This window comes from Myotis yumanensis, unplaced genomic scaffold (assembly GCF_028538775.1).
Source record: "Myotis yumanensis isolate MYYU_CA2020_CCGP unplaced genomic scaffold, mMyoYum1.0.hap1 SCAF_7, whole genome shotgun sequence".
Classification (NCBI taxonomy): Eukaryota; Metazoa; Chordata; class Mammalia; order Chiroptera; family Vespertilionidae; genus Myotis; species Myotis yumanensis.
Window position 1 is genome coordinate 44628766 of NW_027223758.1, and position 21731 is coordinate 44650496.

The 21731-nt window shown below is 34.9% G+C and overlaps 1 protein-coding gene across 4 annotated transcripts in view; it reads left to right on the plus strand.

The window, feature by feature from the left end:
- Positions 1-21731, plus strand: part of RELCH (RAB11 binding and LisH domain, coiled-coil and HEAT repeat containing) — a 103166-nt gene that overhangs the window by 27463 nt on the left and 53972 nt on the right. For 3 of the 4 annotated variants that reach the window (XM_070420402.1, XM_070420404.1, XM_070420406.1), the window contains exons 3-11: positions 24-95; positions 207-262; positions 363-476; positions 4983-5186; positions 5288-5379; positions 6173-6466; positions 8426-8501; positions 9974-10069; positions 19596-19708. In XM_070420402.1, coding sequence (XP_070276503.1) covers positions 24-95; positions 207-262; positions 363-476; positions 4983-5186; positions 5288-5379; positions 6173-6466; positions 8426-8501; positions 9974-10069; positions 19596-19708 — 1117 coding nt within the window. The remainder of the gene's footprint in view (positions 1-23; positions 96-206; positions 263-362; positions 477-4982; positions 5187-5287; positions 5380-6172; positions 6467-8425; positions 8502-9973; positions 10070-19595; positions 19709-21731) is intronic. The other variant, XM_070420405.1, reaches the window with a different exon arrangement.

Consider the following 21731-nt stretch of genomic DNA (forward strand, 5'->3'; position numbering starts at 1 on the left):
GTTTATTCCAAATCCCTGTCCAGTCCTGGAGTTTGAACTACGGAAAGCCAAGGAGACCATTCAGGCCCTCCGAGCCAACCTGACAAAGGCTGCAGGTGGTGTACATAAAATTTTTTGCGACTTTTCCTTTTTTTGACAATGTAGAAGTAGCTGAGATATTTCCAAATGTAAAATAGTAAAGTATTATTTATATTTTCTTCCACCAGAACATGAAGTTCCTTTACAGGAACGAAAAAATTACAAATCAAGTCCTGAAATTCAGGTGGGTGAATGACAGCTCTAAAAGTATCATCCACATAAAATGGTAGCACAAATATTGAAGGAGGAAAACTTAATGGTATTTTATCTTATTTTGCCTCCAGGAGCCAATCAAACCTCTTGAAAAGAGAGCTCTAAACTTCTTAGTCAATGAATTTTTATTGAAGAATAACTACAAGCTTACATCTATAACCTTTTCAGATGAAAATGATGATCAGGTACAGTTATTTTTTTAACAGTGAATTATTTTCTTTTTAACTTAAAATGTATTCTTCTCTTTTATTTCTTTAATTTGTTTGTTATACATATAGTAAACTTCTAAAGGTTAGTTACCAAACACAACATTTCCTTGCCTACCCAGTCTAGTATTCTATTTGACCTATAGATTTCTTCTTTTTATACAAAAGACATCATTCTTTCCAGGTAACTTTTAACAACTTATAAGTAGAAAATATAATCTACTCATATTTGCATGTATTTATAGAGTGTGCTAGGTTATTTTTCCCTTTATACTTTTTTTTAGTAGTACAAGTTAATGTATACTTATAAAAACCTCTTTAATAGCTCTATAATAACTAAGATGGTAAGTAGATAACAGCAGTTATAAGAATATTTTGAATGAGAGTGTGAATATAAATAGTATCTGTTTGAATAGGAACCACATTTATTTATTTATTTGTTTGTTTGTTTGTTTATTTATTTATTTATTTAAATCTTTATTGTTGAAAGTATTACATATGTCCCCTTTTTCCCCCTAGAATAGGAACCAATTTTAGAACCTCATTTTTTCCTTATAAAATCTTGTAAGCAAAGCTTTTTTAATGTTATCTCTCAACTGTAATATTTTGACTTCTTAGTGCTAATAAATTAGTTTGAATCTTACACCTTAGGAAAATAAATACCAAAGAATTTACTTTACAGAAATCAGGAGGCCATCATTTAAAATTAGGTGTATTCCATTAGTCTGTAAAATATCCTGTGGATCATTTAACAAAAATAGACATTCTCAAAGGGAGTTAGCAGATTTCCCTCAGTTATTCTACATAACATTTCTATGAAATATTATACAACAATTCTACATAACATTTTACCACATCAAATCCAACAATATATAAAAAAAATGGTTAATACATCATGACCAAAGGGGTTATCCAAAAAATGTAAGGTTGATTTAATATCCAAAAATCCGTCACTATGATTCACTACATGAAGAAAGGAGAAGAGAAGACAATTATATAGTCATCTTAGAACATGCAGAAAAAGCATTTGACACAAACATCTGGTCCCCCTAAAAACTTTAAAGAAATTAGGAATAGAAAGGAATTTCCTCAACCTCATAAAAGACATTTATGGAAAAGCTGTCACTAACATCATACTTAAATGGAGAAACATGAGGGAAAAAGCAAAGATAACTGCTTTCACTACTTCTGTTGAGCATTATACTGAAGATTCTAGCCAATAGAAGGCAAGACAAAGAAATGAAAGGCACACATTTTGGAAAGGAATGTAAAGAAAACAGAATAGTATTTGCCTAGGAACAGGGCGGGTATGAGGAATAAGAGGTAAGGATTGAAAAGGTGTCCAAGAAAACTTTGGGAGTGAACAAGTTCATTTTCTTGATTGTGGTGATCTATTCAGGGGTGTATATATGTCAAAATTTAGCAAATAGTACATTTTAAATTAGCTTGTGGATTTTTTTAACTTGTGCAGTTCATTGTATGTTAATAATACCTCAGTAAAGTTTTTTTGTGTGTTTTTTTTTTTAAGAAAGGCAATGGTAGTGTTTATCAATACCTGTTCTTTGACCATTAGGCAACATTTAGTACTAATTTCAATTGAACTGAAACTAGTGCTATCTAAAGCCCTCACTCCCCATACTCTGGCAAAATGTATGACTTTTTATCCTATTTTCTTTTCTATCATTATCCTGTTAATGGCACCTGGAATTATCTCTTGTCTCCCTGACTAGGCTATAAGCTCCTTGATGTTAAAATAATCTCTTGTTCATCTCTGTATTTGCATATATAACACACTCAACAAATATTTATTGACTAGAGGCCCGGTGCATGAAATTCATGCATGGTGGTGGTGGGGGGGTCCCCTCAGCCCAGCCTGCACCCTCTCCAATCCAGGACCCCTCGGGGGATGTCCGACTGCTGGTTTAGGCCCGATCCCGGAGGTTGGGCCTAAACCAGCAGTCGAACATCCCTCTCACAATCCTGGACCGCTGACTCCTAATCGCTCACCTGCCTGTCTGCCTGGTTTCCCCTAACTGTCCCCCAACCGGCCTGGTCACCCCTTATTGCCCACCTTGCCGGCCTGGTCACCCCCAACTGCACCCCCCCCCCCCCACTGGCCTGGTTGCCCCTAACTGCCCCCCCCCGCCGGCCTAGTCGCCTCTTACTGCTCCCCCTGCTGGCCTAGTCACCCCCAGCTGCTCCCCCTGCTGGCCTGGTCCCCCCACAACTGCCCCCTACCAGCCTGATCACCCCCAATTGTCCCCTCTGCTGGCCTGGTTGCCCCCAAATGCCCCCCCTGCCAGCCTGGTCACCCCTCACATCCCCCCTGCCAGCCCGGTTGCCCCACACAGCCTGCTTGTTCAGTCGTTTGGTTGTCCCTCACTAACCCCCCTGCCAGCCTGGTCCTAGGCAGCCATCTTGTGAGGGTGTGGGGGTTAATTTGCATATTACCTCTTTATTATATAGGCTAGTTTTCTCATATTTTTATCTGCATACAATCATTGTCATACTGCTCTTTGCTTCCCTCCTGCGAGTTCTTTAGTTTATGACTGGTTTACTTCCTTTTCTATTGTGTTCTTTGAAACTTTTATTTAATCATAAATAAACTTTGTATATTTTCAGCTTCTCAGAATGTCATTTTTGCCTTCAATAAAACTTGTCTGCTCACTGAGGACGCTGTTTCCTCTATTTTCCATGTAGATAATGGCACATTTCACAATCTAATACCTAATGCTCCCTGGCTCCTGGTAACATGGCTCTATCCTCCACTGTAGGAAATTGCCATGCTCCACTGCCACACTCCAGACCTTGTCAGGGTCTTACTCACACTACATCTGTTTTTACACCTTATTATCACTTCCCTAATCTCTCCCTGTTTTTCATATCAGACCTCTCTCTTGCCGTCTGCTTTTCCTTTCTTGCTAACTCTAAATTTATAAGCACTCTCAGCTTTTTTTAGCTTATTTGCTGCCTTCCTCCTCACATTATCTTTTGCCTATTCATTATAATCTATACTAATAAAAGGGTGATATGCTAATTAGGGCAGATGTCTTCCAGACGTCCATTCGGACAAAGCCACAGCAGCTGCAAGGTCTGGGGCTCACGTCAGCCATGGGCTCAGGCAGATGCAAGGCCTGGGGCTCAGGCAGCAATGAGCCTGGCCACTGCGAGGCCCGGAGCTCAGGCCTTGCAGCCGCCGAGGCCAGTGGCAACAGCAGCAGGGTGATGGGGGCGGTGCCTTCTCCTGATCAGCCTCGTTGCCTCCCACAGAGGAGCGGGCCTAAGCCATCAGTAGGACATCCCCTGAGGGCTCCCAGACTGTGAGAGGATGCAGGCCAGGCTGAGGAACCCCTCCCCCTGCCTCCAGTGCAGTGCACAAATTTTCATGCACTGGGCCTTTAGTCATATATAAACAAAAGGGCTTGCATCTTCCTGGACATATCTGCTTCCTTCAGAGCTTTGTGTTTTTGCTTATTCTTCCTCTTATCTCTGAAATAATTAGTTCCCCTCTGCTTTCATTGCCATCTGCCTCATCAATACCAAAACCTTTTCCAAGAAAGTGGACAGATCATCAACTTCCAGAAACCTTTTCTTACCCCCACCCCAGGACAGAAATTGACTCCTTTCTCTGAATTCTTGGCAGTGCTTCAATCATATTTTGGTGATACTTTAGATTCTCCTTGTATCTTTATGTCCCTTTTCTTTAACCGTCAAATTCTCTGAATGGTGACAATACTTTATCTCTGATTTTAAGCAAAGGGTGGGTATCTAATAAATATTGGATGAATATAGATGGACAAATGGACATTTGAATAATATGTATAATATTCATCTCAATTTTTTAAAAGATTAAATTTGTTTAGTTCCTTTTTCTTATTTATTTACTTTTTATTGTTTAAAGTATTATATGTGTCTCCTTTTTCCCTGTTTAGTTCTTGTTGTAAGCCAAGCATTGTGTTAATGCTTTAATATATCTTTTTATCTTATCCTTAATAAAACCCTAAAAGGTATTATACTAATCTTACAGATAACCTGTTCAAGTTTCTTATTCATTTGTAACAATAATAAGTGGAGACATGTGAATTTTATGCATGGGTCTGATTTTCTCCAAAGCTCCCATTTTTAATACCTATGTTATATCTGCCTCAGATTTAACCTCAATAATAGCTATTTCCATTGTTTATTAAGCCCTCAAAGGATTGAGAATATCAGTATCATATTTAGAACATTCAAAGGAATTTATATTATAAGTTATAAGATATCAAGTTAATACTAAATTCTGATGTATTAGTGGACAAGAAAATGGTAGGGCAATGTATTTGCATGTGATTGATTGCTCTGGAACTTTATAAAGCTCTAACATTATAACAAAAATATGATTATGTTAGGTTTTCAAGACAGTAGCAATAAAGAGTAAAATAAATCTCAAAAGTGCAGAATAAAATGGCCTCAGATTTTTTTTTTTTTTTGTCTTTTATCTTTTAGGATTTTGAATTGTGGGATGATGTAGGATTAAACATTCCAAAACCTCCAGACTTATTGCAACTCTACCGAGATTTTGGAAATCATCAAGTGTCTGGAAAAGACCTTGTGGATGTTGCCAGTGGAGTAGAAGAAGATGAATTAGAGGCACTTACACCAGTTTTAGGCAACCTTCCTCCACCCCTTGAAACTCCTCAGACTGTAGAGGTGAGTGATACTAACTAGTCAAATCCACAAAAATTATTTAAAATGTGTAAAAGCTTACTATGAGATCTTGAGGTTCTTTTTTTCTCCTGTTTTGATTTTAGAACTCCCTACTAGTACAGAAATTAGAAGATAAAATTAGTTTATTAAATAGTGAGAAGTGGTCTTTAATGGAACAAATCAGAAGACTTGAAAGGTTAGTACTTAATCATCATTTTTAAAAAATCTTAACTTTATTCTTATATAAGATTATATAAATATACAAAATAACATTTCAGTTGTCAGACATAATTTTTCACATTATAACTCGGGGCCGGGTGCACAAATTCGTGCACAGGTGGGGTCCTGCTGGCCCGCTGGGCCTGCCTCGGGGAGGGACCGCAGGCAGTTGGCCAGCTGGCCCCACCTCCTGGTTGAACTCCTGGTCGAATTCCCAGTCAAACTCCCAGTCCAGGGGACAATTTGCATATTAGCCTTTCCTTATATAGAATACTTTTGAAAGTCTTATAATTGCTTTGTACATTTAATATGCCCTTTCCCCAAAAAAAGTTATTAAGCCAATGTAGTGACCTTATAATCAATTATGTCTTAGAACCAAAGAATAAGATACTTTTACTTCCCCTGAGTTCTGTCAATATCAATAAAATAACTCCTTCACATTAGTATTATACACATCGCTCATTCATTATATCATTTAATTCTTATATTAATCCTGTGGCTTAGATGGAATTATCCCTATTTTACAAATGAAGAAATAGTTAAATGTTAATCCAGAACAGTTTATAGGCCATTTTTATGCTTCTTTGGTAAAAGTTTATAGCTTTCAGGTATGTGAAGCATCAGTATATATGCTGCAGAAAAGATTAATCAGTTGCCAAATAATTTTATGTTATGTTACATTTTAAGGCATTAAACCCATTATGAGGTTTATGCTATTGCCAATGTTTTTGAAAGTACAATTGTCTCATTATTTCCCTTTTTTTCTACAGTGAAATGCACTTTCTCAAAAATGAACACTTTGCTATCCCAGTAATTTGTGACTCTGTTCAACCTTCTTCGGATCAGTCTCTTCACAAAGACTCTGAGGACAGTGGACAGAAACCAGTTACAAATAGTTCAGACAAGGGAAAAAACAAGGATATCCATCCTTCTACATCAGATGAAGTTGATTCCACTATTCCTAAAGAGAATTTCCCAAACTCCTTACCGAGGAGAGAAAGAGAAGGAATGCCATCTTCTTCTTCATCAAGTAAAAACACAGTCCATTTTGATAAACCCAATAGGTTAGTATGCATCCTGTATCTTGAGATGTATCTTTCAGCTAGTTAGTACATTGACAAACTGGAAAAGCTTCAGTTCTTATTTGAACTGCTTTTGCAGATCAGATGCATTGATTTTTACATTGGCATTAACACATAGCAGAGTACATGTCACTAAAAGGGATATCACAAACTAATTACTAAGTTAAAGTATATTAAAGAGGCAAAAAAGCATAAATAGGATAGGTCCTATCTTAGCTAAGTACTTAAACCCATAAATAGTATGTATGTTACTATGTACTGCAAACACTTTACCCCATGTGTTCTACCTTTTCTCTATTCTTCAAGCATTGTCAGACTCAGAAGAGGTTTTTGTACTGCATAGTTGCCTGTGATAAAGAGGGAATAGTTTTTGCTTCTAGACCTTTTTCCTCTGTCTGCTTCCATTAGGAATAGCGTATTATTAATAGTCTCTTAATTCATTTATTTAATTTTTATTGGATTGCAGTGATTGAACTCAGATGGCAAAAGCGTGGTCTTTACCCTTCATGATCATGTTTTCTAGTGAAGGAGACAAAATATAATTTAGATTTTTTTACAGAGAGGAAGGGAGGGATAGAGAGTTATAATGCCTAAAAATTGTTTAGATTATAATGTGAAAAAGTTTTAAGGGAGGACTATTTATTGAACTCTTTTTAAAATGTCAGGCACAGTTCTAAATGTTTTGTGTATGTTATTTAATCCTCACACATATCCTATGCTGCATTGTGAGCCACAAAGTCATGCTTCCTCCTCCTATTGAACAGAAGGATATTATACCCCATATTGGGATATAATAGGAAAGCACAACTTATAGGTAGATACTCTTGGTTAGTGAGAAGTGTTTGGTTGTTTTTTTTTTTTCTTTTAAATATATTTTATTGATTTCAGAGAGGAAGGGAGAGGAAGAGAGAGATAGAAACATCAATGATGAGAATCATTGATTGGCTGCTTCCTACATGCCCCCTACTGGGGATCGAGCCCACAACCCGGGCATGTGCCCTGACCAGGAATCCAATCCTAACCTCCTGGTTCATTGGTCCATGCTCAACCACCAGCCAGGCTGGTTGGTTTGTTTTTAAGCAAAGCTTTCCACTCATGAACCACAACTTTTTGTGTACCAACTAGGTATATTATTTCTTTAGGTGTTATCGAGCTTACAGAGTTAAAATAGTGTGCATTTATTTTAATATGGATAATATATAATCATAAAAAATATGTTCTGATACTCAACAATAATGGCATTCATAGTAGTTCTTCAGTGTTAGTAGTGTTCTCATATATCTTCTTTAATATTCAGAAGTCACTCTCTGGAGAAAGGTGACTGAGCATGTAAAGTACAAATCATAGTTATAATTTTACAAATACTACTATGGATGAAGACCAATCTTGTTTTAAAAACATAAATAGGCTAATATTTTCAATTACAAAAAAAAATACTTTAAAATATACCATGAATGTTGAATGAGGTTCTTCTTCACTTACCTAAAATTTTACTTCTTTTATTCTCTAACATTAAGGTTTATTGTTATTACCGTATAGATCTGCAAAACTTTAGTTCCTCTTGGCCACACACCAGATCAACCTTTATATCCATTGTTAACCCTTCTGGGACCATCAAAAACTGGGGAGAAAAAAGTTCTCATTTTGCGATATTTTCTATAGTCATTCACCTGCTATACTACCTCAGATTTGATCCACTGGCATTTATGGGCTGTACATTCACATACCATCAAGCTATTTTAAGATCAGCAGTTATTGCTGATTCCCCCTACCCCCCTGGATAATTCTGCAGTGAGGTATCTTTCAAGTCATTGGTGGCTGAGAAATCCATTTAACATTTGTAGGGTAGGATTAACACAGTAATGAGAGTTATAACATGTTACTTTCTCCTTAAATACCAGTGGTAACAATGTCCTCTTTTCATCCAATATTTTCTTCTAGGAAGTTGTCTCCTGCTTTCCACCAAGCACTACTCTCTTTTTGTCGAATGTCAGCAGATAGTCGTTTAGGATCAGAGGTAAATTGCACCATATATATATATTTTTTTTATTTAAATATATATTTTTATTGATTTCAGAGAGGAAGAGAGAGGAATAGAGAGATAGAAACATCAATGATGAGAGAGAATCATTGATTGGCTGCCTCCTGCACGCCCCCCACAGAGGACCAAGCCTGCAACCCAGGCATGTGCCCTTGACCGGAATCAAACCTGGGACCCTTCAGTCCACAAACTGACGCTGTATCCACTGAGCCAGACCAGCTAGGGCTGCACCATATATTCTTGCAACCGTCTTAAAACATTCAGTTTTTCTTAGCATTTCATTCAAAAACAGCTGTGATAAGACTATTTCAAATGCAAATCTATTATTTAAAATAATGCTTTAAGAAATAGTTCCTAAAATATTTAACTTTTAAGGAAGGTAGTTGATTACTTCTATTTTTTGGATTAAAGCTTTGTTTAGTGTTAAAGTGATTTTTTGCAGTCTATTTTTAATTTGTTATGTCTAACATATGGTTATGTGCCTCTCTTTGGTATAATTCAGAAAACCAATGTAACTGTACATATTGTTTATATTTCATTTATTTTTAGATTACTCCATTATTTTTATTTCACTAGGAATGATTGTCTTTGCTGAGTTCATTAACTTTCAGATTAGTTTTCTTCAGGTGCATTATAATAGCTGTTGTAGACTCATCTGGAGAGGGTATTTAATTTTTTTTTCTCCTATCTTTATACTTACCTCTCCCTTTCTAGCTGTTTTATAGTTGGTTCCACTTGACCTCTCCTAGGCTTCTGTCCCACAATGTCATTAAGAATACAAAAGAGCTGGAGGGTGGTTTGGTTGCGTGATTCTAGCAATCCTTATTGTAAGGTTAGCCTCCTTGGGCCTTCCCTTGTATGCAGCTTCATTATACAAACTGTCTCCTTAGGCAAAGATTATAGCTTTATTGGCATCTTTTCAAGAATAAAAGATAAACTATTGAAGCTACATCCCTGCTTGTTCCCAGAACTGAAGCATTTTTGTCTTCATCCTTGCATCTTAATGCTTTTTGATCCATTCATGTTTATCTTGTTTGGGAACACAATTGTTATTGTTTACCATCATCATCATCATAAGATATCATTTTGGATGTGTGTTTGGGACAGAGGTGGCAAGGTTGTTTTTTTTGTTTGTTTGTTTTTAATATATATTTTATTGATTTTTTACAGAGAGGAAGGGAGAGGGATAGAGAGTTAGAAACATCGTTGAGAGAGAAACATTGATCAGCTGCTTCCTGCACACTCCCTACTGGGAATGTGCCCGCAACCCAGGTACATGCCCTTGACCGGAATCGAACCTGGGACCTTTCAGTCCGCAGGCCAACGCTCTATCCACTGAGCCAAACCAGTTAGAGCGAGGTGGCAAGGTTTAAAGCATGAACTTTAAGTACCATCATGCAAAGAAAGTTCTCCACTGTCATTATTTATCAATTCTTTTCGTTTTCTAGGTGTCTCGGATTGCAGACAGTGAACAAAGTGTCATGTTAATGCTGGGACGCTGCCTACCACACATTGTTCCTAACGTGCTATTAGCAAAGAGAGAGGTGAGACACATAAAAATATTTCATCCTAGTAATCTCATCATATTGTCCATTCTTTGTCATTTTGATGTTTGGTGTTATGTTTTTATTTTGTTAAAGTCTATTACTTGCAATCATATTCTTACTTTTGTGCATGCATCTCTGCTCCTAGAGAATGGTTTTACACCTCTGTCAGGTGAGTTCAGTAAAACTGCATGGTATTCATGTTGTTTCAATTTTGCTTAAAGCATCATTAGCTTCTGCAACACTAACTATTACTGTAGGTCCATTTTGTGCCATGAACGCTGTCCATTTTTTATATTAGCAGTTAACTAATTAATCTCTGCTCTTGATATGATTGCTTGGTATGTCTACAGAAATAGACACTCTGTACTGAAAATTAACAGAGACTGAAAATGTATCTCTTTTCTTAAATGTACTTATAGTTACCCATTATAAATATTAGTTTTATTGTCTTTGTTTGGCAATAACCACACTTGTCTTATGATGATGATAGGATAGTTATAATATTGACTACAATAACTTTGGAAAGTATCATTTTTGTTTTTCTTAGAGCTAACCTGTTACTGTCAAATGCTTTAAATATCCAAAATACAGTAGGAAGTATATTTTAGTGTACATAGGCTATGGCTATGTTATGAGCCATAAGTACTGTAGAAAGTTATCTTTACAGTTATATTTAGCCATGAAAAGTTATTTGTAACCTCATTTAAATGACAGTAAATGATTTATTTGCAAACAAATTTACTTATTTGAATTATTAAGTTTATTAAATCAATGTCCAGTTTATAAAATATTTTATAAAAAATGGGTTAGGAATATTTTAGAATGTACCATATAATTTTCTTCTGTTATCTTCTTAATGTTTACCACTGATTTCAATCATAATTCATGGGACCTACAGTATGATAGGTACACAATGCATTGGCAAAACCCATATAGAGCTTATCCTTATCTGTTCAGCACAAGAAATTTGTACTGATCCTCAAGAAAAGTTATCTGTAGAGCTTTAGATTTTTTTATTCCTTTAGGTATTTTTCATTAAAAAAAGATAAAATGGCTTTTCTTGCTGATGGTTTTATTTTACCTATAGTCATGAGATATTAATAAGCATGGAAGATTTTCTATGTCTTGAAGGATCAGTGTCCAATTTCAGATTGATTTGCAGTTCTGCCTGTCAAAATGCTGTTCGAGCTTTTCCTTTTTCAGCTTGTAACATAATCCATGCAATGCATTAATGTTTGCATCCCTTTTCTGTGTTTTTTTAATGTGATTTTTAAAATATCACAGAAACCTAATTGTTATGAGATGCATTATAAGCTTTTTTATTTTTTCCTTTTTTATCATAAAATACTTTACCACTAAAAACTGATTGTACTGCATGAAGTATTTATAAACTTGCATCATCAGTAATCAGATATATATAAAATATATGTGCACATACACATGTACAAACATATTTTATTTGTGGTATAATGTTTACTTTCATGACTAATTTTAAGTTTTCTATATTTTAAAAAATATGTGCTTATAATTTCATGAAGAATTGATCATTTATCTTTGTTTATTGAATTATTTGTATCTCATTCTATTGTATCAGAAAATTTACCATTTATAGTATACCAAAGTTTTATTCCCTCAAAATTAAGTTGGTAAATAATGAAGTATAACTTGATTTGCTTTGAAGCCAATGCCAGGGCATCAAAGGACAAAATTTTTATTTCACTTTATCATTTGATATTGGATTACTTTTATTTAATATTTTACCTTAGTTCTTTAAATCTGTATTTTCAAAAAGGTCTTGTGATTGATGGATTAAAATTTTGATTTCTAAAATTTTCTCAAGATTTATATATTTTCTTTCAGTATAAGCCTTTTTATTGGTATGTAAATACAATTAAAATATCCTTCAGTAAACCAATTGGTCATAGTAATATCCTAGCTAATTAAATAAATAAAACAAAACTTAAAAACCTGTTTTGTTTTAAGTTTTGATTAAGTTATATGTTCACATGGTTTAACATTATTTAAATATAATAAAAACATACAACAAAAACTATTCTTCTATCCCCGTGACACCATCCCATATGCAATAAATTTTATGAGTTTCTGATATATTCTTACCAGTTCTTTGCCCATTTTTTTAAATTGGATTGTCTTTGTTTTGGAGTTGTAAGATTTTTTCACAATTTTTGATATTAAGCCCATATCACATATATGATTTGTAAATATTTTCTGCCATCCTATAGGATGTCTTTCACATTCTTTTGTTGCATATGTTTTTGGTGTCAAGTCTAAGAATTTGTTGCCATATCTGAGGTCAAGAATATTTACCTGCTTTTATGTTTTTTTTCTGATAGTTTGATAGCTTTAGCTCTCATATTTAGATCATTGATCCATTTTGAGTTATTTTTTACATATGAATAAGGCAGACGGTTCAACTTTATTCTTTTCCTATGGTTATCCAGTTGTCCCAACACCATTTGTTGAAGAGAAAATTGTTTCCCTATTTAATGGTCATGGCACCTTTAATAAAAATCAGTTGGCTGTACATCTTTGGATTTATTTCTGGACTGTTAGTTCTGTTCCATTGGTCTTTAAGTTTATTCTTATGCCTGTACTACACTTTTATTTACCACTAGAGACCCAGTGCATGAAATTTGTGCACAGTTAAAGTCCCTAGCGGCTGCCGGCCGGGGCCTCCCTTTGTTCTGTGCTGCACCCTGGTGGTCAGCGCTCGTCATAGTAAGTGATCAAACTCCCTGTGAGTTGAACACCTGAGGGGGCACTTTGCATATTAGGCTTTTATATATATACTAGAGGCCCAGTGCACAAAAATTTGTGCACTTGGGGGGGTCCCTCATCCCGGCCTGTGCCCTCTCGCAGTCTGGGACCCCTCAGGGGATGTCCATCTGCTGGCTTAGGCCCACTCCCTGGGGGGATCGGGTGAGGGGATGATGGCTGTTTGCAGGCTGGCCACAGCCCTTTCAGGGTGGGGGGGGTCCCGCTGGGATGCCTGGCCAGCCTGGGTGAGGGGCTGAGGGCCATTTTTAGGCAGGCCACGGGCTGGAAGCAGGTATCTGGGATTTATTTATCTTCTATAATTGAAACTTTGTAGCTTTGAGCAGAGCTCAGGGCCGGCAGGGCAGGCGGGAAGTTTGGCTTCCTCCATTGCCAGGGGCAACCCAAGCCTCCTGCTCACACCAGCTCTGTGGCCACCGCCATCTTAGTTGGGTTAATTTGCATATTTGCTCCTGATTGGCTGGTGGGCGTGGCTTGTGGGTATAGTAGAGGTATGTAAATTTGCATGTTTCTCTTTTATTAGATTAGATAGATAGTTTTGTGGTAAGTTGTGAAATTGGGAGCTATGAGTCCTCCAACTTTGTTTTCTTTTTCAATATTGTTAATTAATTTAAGGCCCCTTGCAGTTCCACCTGAATTTGATACTCAGCTTTTATTTCTGCAGTAATGGTCACTGGAATTTCTATATGGATTATACTAAATCTGTAGACCACTTTGGGAGTATGGCCATTCTAACAGCATTAAGTGAACATGGAATTTTTTTCACTTTTTTATGTCTTTAATTACTTTTTGCAACATTTTGTGGTTTTCAGTGCACAAGTGTTTTTTTAATATATTTTATTGATTTCAGAGAGAAAAGGAGAGGGAGAGTGAAATAGAAACATCACTGATAAGAGAGAATCATGGATCAGCTGCCTCCTGCATGACCCCTACTGGGAAGAATGGAGCCCGCAACATTGGCATTTGCCCTGATTGGGAATTGAACTGTGACCTCCTGGTTCAGAAGTTGATGCTTAGCCACTGAGCCACATTGGCTGAGCATCAGCACACAAGTTTTTCACTTAGTTAAATTCAATTCTAGGTATTTTATTCTTTTGCATGTTATTATAAATGGAATTGTTTCCTTAACTTCCTTTTCACATTGTTTATTGCTGGAACAAAATTGGTAATCATATTGACTTGCAACTTTATTGAATTTGTTTATTAACTGTAATAGTTTTTTTGGTGGAGTCTGAGATTTTCTATACATAGAATCATGTTATCTGCAAATAGAGGTATTTTTGCTTCCTCCTTCCCAAAAACTCTTGCTTAATTGGTGTGGATAGGACTTCCAATTCAATGTTAAATAGCAATGTTTTGAGAAAGCCGATAGTTATAAAATGGATAAGGTTGGTCCATCTTCTTACCTATCGTGTGTGTGTGTGTGTGTGTGTGTGTGTGTGTGAATTTTAGAAGTAAATCACATACTTTTTAGCAGTATCAGCTTTAAAGTCATCTAAGTATTTCACTTATGCCTCCTAATGGTTGAGCCCTAGGAATTCTAGATATTCGTTATTCTAAGTATAGATATTTTAGCAGCCATTTAAGTGTAGAATTTTTCCAGAGGTGAGACTTTTCTGTGTTCTTTATTTTTTCTGTACACCAACAATCTGACAAGTTTCAACTGAAAATCTAAGTCAGTATTTGATTTTAAACTATAATTTGTTATTGCTTAATTCTTAGTCAAAGGATATATGGAAATTTTTTAAATAACAGCTATTTAAAATTTTTAACTGAAGCTTGAGTTATAGGAAATAATTTTAGTAGAACAGTGAACCATAATTCATTGGATTAATGTGTTCCTCTTCTAGAACTGTGGAATGTTGCTTCTTGACTATAATACTCAAAATGTTTTCCCTTGGCATCCTAGCTAAATATAATATTTCCTTTTCTGTTTTATTCCTTTCAGACCTTAGAGCCTTTATCTTATTAACATTTCCTTGCTTTTTTTTAATGTTACATTTTGCTTGATCTCATTTCCTATTTTATTTCTCCCTCACCATCTAATTACATTGTTGTAGTTCTTTAAGATTCTTTGTTTTTTTCTGATTCTATAATTTGAACATACATTAATTTTTATAAGACTAAGAAAGTTGAGTAAAAATATGCATAAAGTTAAATTTAATGACATTTACTATCTCTAAAATGATTTCTTTATTATCATTAGAAGTTAATTTGTTTTACTTGTGAAACCGAAAGAATTAAAATACTTAAAGCCTTTTCTATTTAATCTATATAAAATTCCATGGGTAATCTAAGTTTTAAGGGGTGGAAAATTATTCATAAAGAGAACTAGCTTTGTCATTAAAATTGCAAAACTCAAAATAGTTAAAGCAAAAGTCATTTCCCTGAGTAAAGTACAAATTACTAAACCTTTTAGATTAATGAATTTTAAAAGTCTTAGAATTATCTTTTCTAACATGCTAATAAAGTGTTGAAAACCTTCTACAATATTATTACACTGATTTCCTCTCTATTGATCAGTAGGGAATTAATTTTATTTTTCACTTTAGTACACTTTTATTGAGTAATATCAAGTGCTAAAGCATGTTTTAAAATATTTAAGATTCCTGTTGCCTTGAAATAATGGACACAGCAACTTTTTGTGTCAAGGGAAAATACCAAAGCCATGGGTTTTTTGGTGTGTTTTTTTCACCATGGCTATTATTAACATGCGCCATTAAATCAAATATGCTTAAGAATCTTTTCATGTGAAAAATTCTTACCCTTTATATATAATATCTAACATTGTATTCTCAGTACATTTCTTTTATAGTTAATCATTTAGACGTTTTTAAACCACTATCACCTTTTTTCCTGAAGGAAATTCATCTGCCACTTTTTAAATCTTTTATTCAGAATTATAAGGAAAGTTTTTTAAAACCACTACACTTCTTCAATTGGAGAAATGATACCAAAGGGAGAATATTGATTCAAATGTATAAATTTATGAATAGTGTGAAAATGGAAAATACAGAATAAATTCTGACATGGATATATTCACACTTCAGAGGCTTGAAAAAGTTGAATTCACAATCAGTAAATATGAGTATACTGCATAGCAGATACATACTTACAGAATTCATTATTTCAGGAGTGGTACAAATAGAAGTTGTAAATAAATAAATGAATGATAGAGAAATTAGGATAGCGAAACCTGTCATAACTGGTTAAACGCGATGGCTGTATCAGAGACAGACCTCTCTTTTCACTTTTTTTCTACCTTCACTTACTGGGCCTCTTGTCAGCTCTATGTTCCTTTAGGAGAAGGAGACAATCTGACATTATTTATACACTGATGCAAAACTGCCCTACCCATTAATGTGCCACTATGTACCCAATTCTTCCTGACATGGAATAATAACCAAAAATTATTGACAGTGACTTCCCAATATATTGTTATTTTGCCAGCAATAAATAAAAGCGGAGCGTCGGCCGGTGGACTGAAGGGTCCCGGGTTCAATTCTGGTCAAGGGCACATGCTGGGTTATGAGCTTGATCCCCACTAGGGGGCGTGCAGGAGGCAGCCAATCAATGATTCTCTCTCACCATTGATGTTTGTCCTTTCCTCTCTGAAAGCAATATATATATTTAAAAGCAGATGGCAGTATAAATTGTTACTACTTGTGATTCAGAAAAGTGAAAAGTATTTTTCTTGAAAGCCCTAAAATCACAATATTTTAGAGTTCAAGGGGACAAGCACTGGCAAGTGGTTTTCCTCCCTTGTGTCAATTTGGATTGGTTGCTAATAGCTGCTGGTTGAGAAATACTTTGATAAGTGGTGTGTTGAGTAGGCTTTTTGAAGCCAACGTTTATCTCAGAAGGAAAAATTAACCATCTCATTAGCAGTAGAAAAGGAAATTACAGAATGTATGTGGAGTAGTTTCCATTTTGGCACTAATCTTAATTCCTATGATTCACTTGAGGAAACTAAAAATCAGAAAAGTGCCCTGGCTTGTTTGGCTCAGTGGATAGAGCATCGGACTGCGGACTGAAGGGTCCCAGGTTCGATTCCAATCAAGGGCACATGCCCAGGTTGTGGGCTCGATCCCCAGTTTGAGGCATGTATGAGGCAGCCGATCAGTGGTTTTCTCTCATCATTGATGTTTCTGTCTCTCTCTCCCTCTCCCTTCCTCTCTGAAATCAATAAAAATATATTTTTAAAAATAATAAAAATCAGAAAAGTTTGTGATTTTCATTAGGTTCTTTAGTAGTAAAGAGTAAATCAAGGTAGGAATTCTAGCTCTCAGTCCAATGTTCTTCGTTTAGCAGGTCTGCAGCCATATTTCAGTTATAAGATTCTCTATATTCATGTACAACATAAACTTTCTCTTTGATTAAGGATCACTAAGCCTCATGATTAAAAAAAACACAAAAAGAAAAGAGAATGTAGACACCAGAATAAACAGCAACATAGTTATATTGGTATGCTGGTGTTTGAGCAGAAGAAGCTAAATATTGTACTATGTATTTAAACAATGTGAATGTATGTATTTGCAATTATAGTAAATATTTATATTTTATAACTTTATTTTTAAAGAGGAATGCAATTAGAAGAAACTGGAACGAGATAATGTAAGACTATATACAAGGTGGGACAAGAGTATGTTTACCCTTATTTGTATGGAAAATAATATAGCAATTAATAAATAATAATGTAAGAATAAACTCTGTTTGCCCTAGCCGATTTGGCTCAGTGGATAGAGCATCAGCCTGTGGACTGAAGGGTCCCGGGTTCGATTCCCAGTCAAGGGCACATACCGGGTTGTAGGCTCGATCCCCAGTTGGGAGCCCCATCTCATCATTGACGTTTCTCTCTCTCCCTCTCCCTTTCTCTCTGAAGTAAATAAAAATATATTTTAAATAAAAGGAATAAGCTCTGCTTTACATACTCACAGCTGTAAATCTACTTTTGCCCTACTCTGTATGTAGAAATAATAGGAAAGTAGGAAGAAGAGTTAAGAAGAAGCAAGAAAACCCTCAGGAGAGACAGATCAGATAAGCGAAAGTACAAATAAAATTATTTAGGGCCTTGCTTGATTTTTAGTTGTTAAAATATTTTATCCTTTTTTTAGTACCTTCTAGAATAACTACTTTTTCATCCTTAAGGGTTTACTCTCAGTGGGATATGCTGATGATACAATGTCTTTGTCCTCTCATTAGTATCATTGGCTGTCAGCCTAAATGGAATACTCTAAAGATTAGGATAGTTTTTGGAATTAGTGGTCTCCTACCCTAATATTTTTAAAGTTTGTTTATTTTCTCCTTCAAAATCATGACTAATCCATCAAGCACCATATTAAGCCTCTGGTGAAAACATTACTTAACAATGTAGGATCCATATATATATATATATATATATATATATATATATATACTCTCCTATTCCCAGTGCAAAATTATTTTTTCCAATTATTTATTTCTTTGACTTTTCAATTACTCACTAATCTAAAACATACAGGCATGCCTAAATAGAAAATGACAGAATAAATGCTTTAACTTCTCAAATTATTAGCTTTTCTTATCTATATCTTTGTACCTTCAATTTAAGATTTATACCAGGTAATTATAATTTTAAAATCCTATCTAATAAAACCCTAATATGCAAATCTACTGAAGGGTGGAACAACCGGTTGCTATGATGCACACTGACCACCAGGTGGCAGACGCTCAACGCAGGAGCTGCCCCCTGATGAGTGTGCTCCCACAGGGGAGCGCTGATCAGCCAGAAGCCAGGATGATGGCTGGCGAGTGCAGGGAGGTATATGGGAAAGAGAAATGGGAGTAGTAATCATTCTGCCCTTATTATATCATACTGATTTTTAAAAAATATTTGTAAAACATTATTTTTATAATTTAGAGGTTTTCTCTCCAAAAATATTTTATCACTTTTGGGCTTTTATTCTCATTATATTTGAAAATCCCTTCCAAAATGAGAAACATTAATATCTTTTAAATACACTTTAGAAGTTTGTGTTACTTTAATTAAAATATGAAACAACTTTAATTTTCAAATATTTACTTGGAGAAGAGAAACTTGTATATTACTTACCTACAAAATATTGAATTTACCTCTGCATATTACATGTGCCACAAAAAAATTTATTTAAAATTTTTATTTCAACATAAAATTTATTTCAACATTTCTATTGATACTCTGTAGTAGTACTGAGAGCATTCAATAGCTTTTTCTTTTCAATTAGATACCAGTTTGGTGCTAAGGATACAAAATGATTAATTATATCTAATATTAAGACATTATATTATACTTGTGGAAATGGGAAGAATTGTCTTTATTTTCTGTTATCTTTTTATGTTTTAGAATATGGTTAACTTTTGCAAGTTTTGTTTAAAAATACTTTCAAATTTAAAATTACTTTATCAGATTGTAGTAAGATGGAATGTTATCTAGTAGTAGACCTTTGGGAAGAGTACAGGATAAGAAAACAAGGTTAGTTGAATCTTGAGGAACTTAATTATATTGTGATCAGCACCTTCTGCACAACTAACACATAAATATGTTTCATTGTTTTCTGTTGAATATTAACCTTACAAAATTAAAATGTTCTCTTTTATATATTGAGGTTTAGTCCACTTTAAATGTCCATTTAAGAATACTCTGGAGAAAAGAAAGAATATTCTGCACTGCATTTTCACTTTGACTTTTTGCACCTTCATGTTTCTTTAGGAGTTGATCCCCCTCATACTGTGTACAGCATGCCTGCATCCTGAGCCTAAAGAGAGAGATCAGCTTCTTCACATACTTTTCAATTTGATCAAGAGGCCAGATGATGAGCAAAGGTCGGTATGGTGACTTCTTTAGGAAATAAATAAAATGTTGACTTATTAATTTTCTTAATTTGGCATCAAAATTAGCCTTTTAATCTAATTGCCTTTTTTCTGTTTTAAAAAATGGAGGAAACATTGACTCTGTTCACAATGCTTTTCAGAGTTTTCACTCTTGTTATTCCAATTACTCACGTTGAATTTGTACACTTTTGTGTTACTTACCTTTGGACTTCTACTTGAAATGTTTATTTGCCTTTATCTTTCACATTTGAATTCTAAGAATGCCTAAATATTCACTCCATGGCCTCTTAATACTTGTGCTTTACAAGAAATAAAATATTTACTATATGAATCATTAGGCTCTCTGTAAACCAATAACGGTGTGGTTAAAGGGATACAGTGTTTTGTTTTGGTTTTGTTAGTCATGAGTTAGATGCCTTCAAGCAGGAATGTAGCAGAGAAATAAGTTATACTTGAATGTGGTGAGGGGCAGAGACACACATCAAGGTGACTTTCCAGAAGAAAGGAGAATGGGATTTGATCAAATAACCAGGATAGATGTCTACTTCAGAGAGTAAAACCGTTAAGTACTAAGTGTGAATGTGAACAAAACATCCTAGTGGGTGGGTAGGTAAGCTAAGCACCAGTTGGACAAAATTTGGCAGTTGAAGTGTTTTTCTATTTTATAATTTTCTACTTTAATTTTAAAAGGATTTTGCTCATACTTTAATCCTCACCAGAGGATATGTTTATTGATTTTAGAGAGAGGAAGGGACAGAGACAGACAGACATTGATGTGAGAGGGAAACATCGCTCTGTTGCCTCTGGTTTGTACCCTAATCAGGGACTGAACCCACAACCTAGGTCAGTGATGGCGAACCTATGACACGCGTATCAGAGGTGACACGCGAACTCATTTTTTTGGTTGATTTTTCTTTGTTAAATGGCATTTAAATATATAAAATAAATATCAAAAATATAAGTCTTTGTTTTACTATGGTTGCAAATATCAAAAAATTTCTATATGTGACACGGCACCAGAGTTAAGTTAGGGTTTTTCAAAATGCTGACACGCCGAGCTCAAAAGGTTCGCCATCAATGACCTAGGTAGTGCCCTGATCAGAATCAAACGTGACCTTTCGGTGTACAGGATGATGTTCCAACCAACTGAGCCACACCAGCCAGGGCTCTATAAGTATATATCTCTTTCCCATTCTTTCCAAAATATGTATGAAGAAGTACTAAAACATGTCCTTTGCAGGATCCAGCCAGGATTAATCTATCCAGCATTCCTCACATGCTAGTCAAATAGAAATAAGGGAAATTAAATCACTGTGTCTATATCATTCATTGCAAACTGAAAACTTTCTAAGGACAATTTGATGGTGCTATATGGGCAAATTAATATTATATTTTCTCCTTGAAAAATATTACTTCCTATCTTGGTAACTTAATAATTAAATATAATTTATTACATTGTCATTTTTAGATTTGTAAGGGCAAAGCCTCTAGTTCTATAGCTCATTTTCATACTCTACATGTCAAGCTAATAGCTGCCACCTGGTGGCCAAAAGTATCTTGGTTGAGATACGTCAGGAATTAAACACCATTGTCCACACTTTAATCTTTCACCTTACAGAAAAATAATTATTTATAAAAATAGTCTAATTAATTGATTATATATAATGCAAATAAGAAATTTAAAAAGCAAAATTTTTAAGTTAGCATAATATATTTGACATATAATCAGTTGTCTCTTCCTTACTTAACAAATCTCAGGCTTCTTTGATCAGATCCTAAGAAAAACTTAATTTTATGCTCAATAATGGTGCTTTGGGCCAGTTCTTCATAGCAACCATGATTGACACCACATTTTTAGCTTTGTCAAAAACTAGGCAAACAATCTCTGTCCTATGATTTCCACAAGTAGGAACAGCATTTATTTTTGCTATCACAGGAGCCTGTTTCTAATGCTGTTAATAATCTGTAAGCCATCTGACCTTTTCTATTCTCAGCTATATTTCAAAGCTGTATT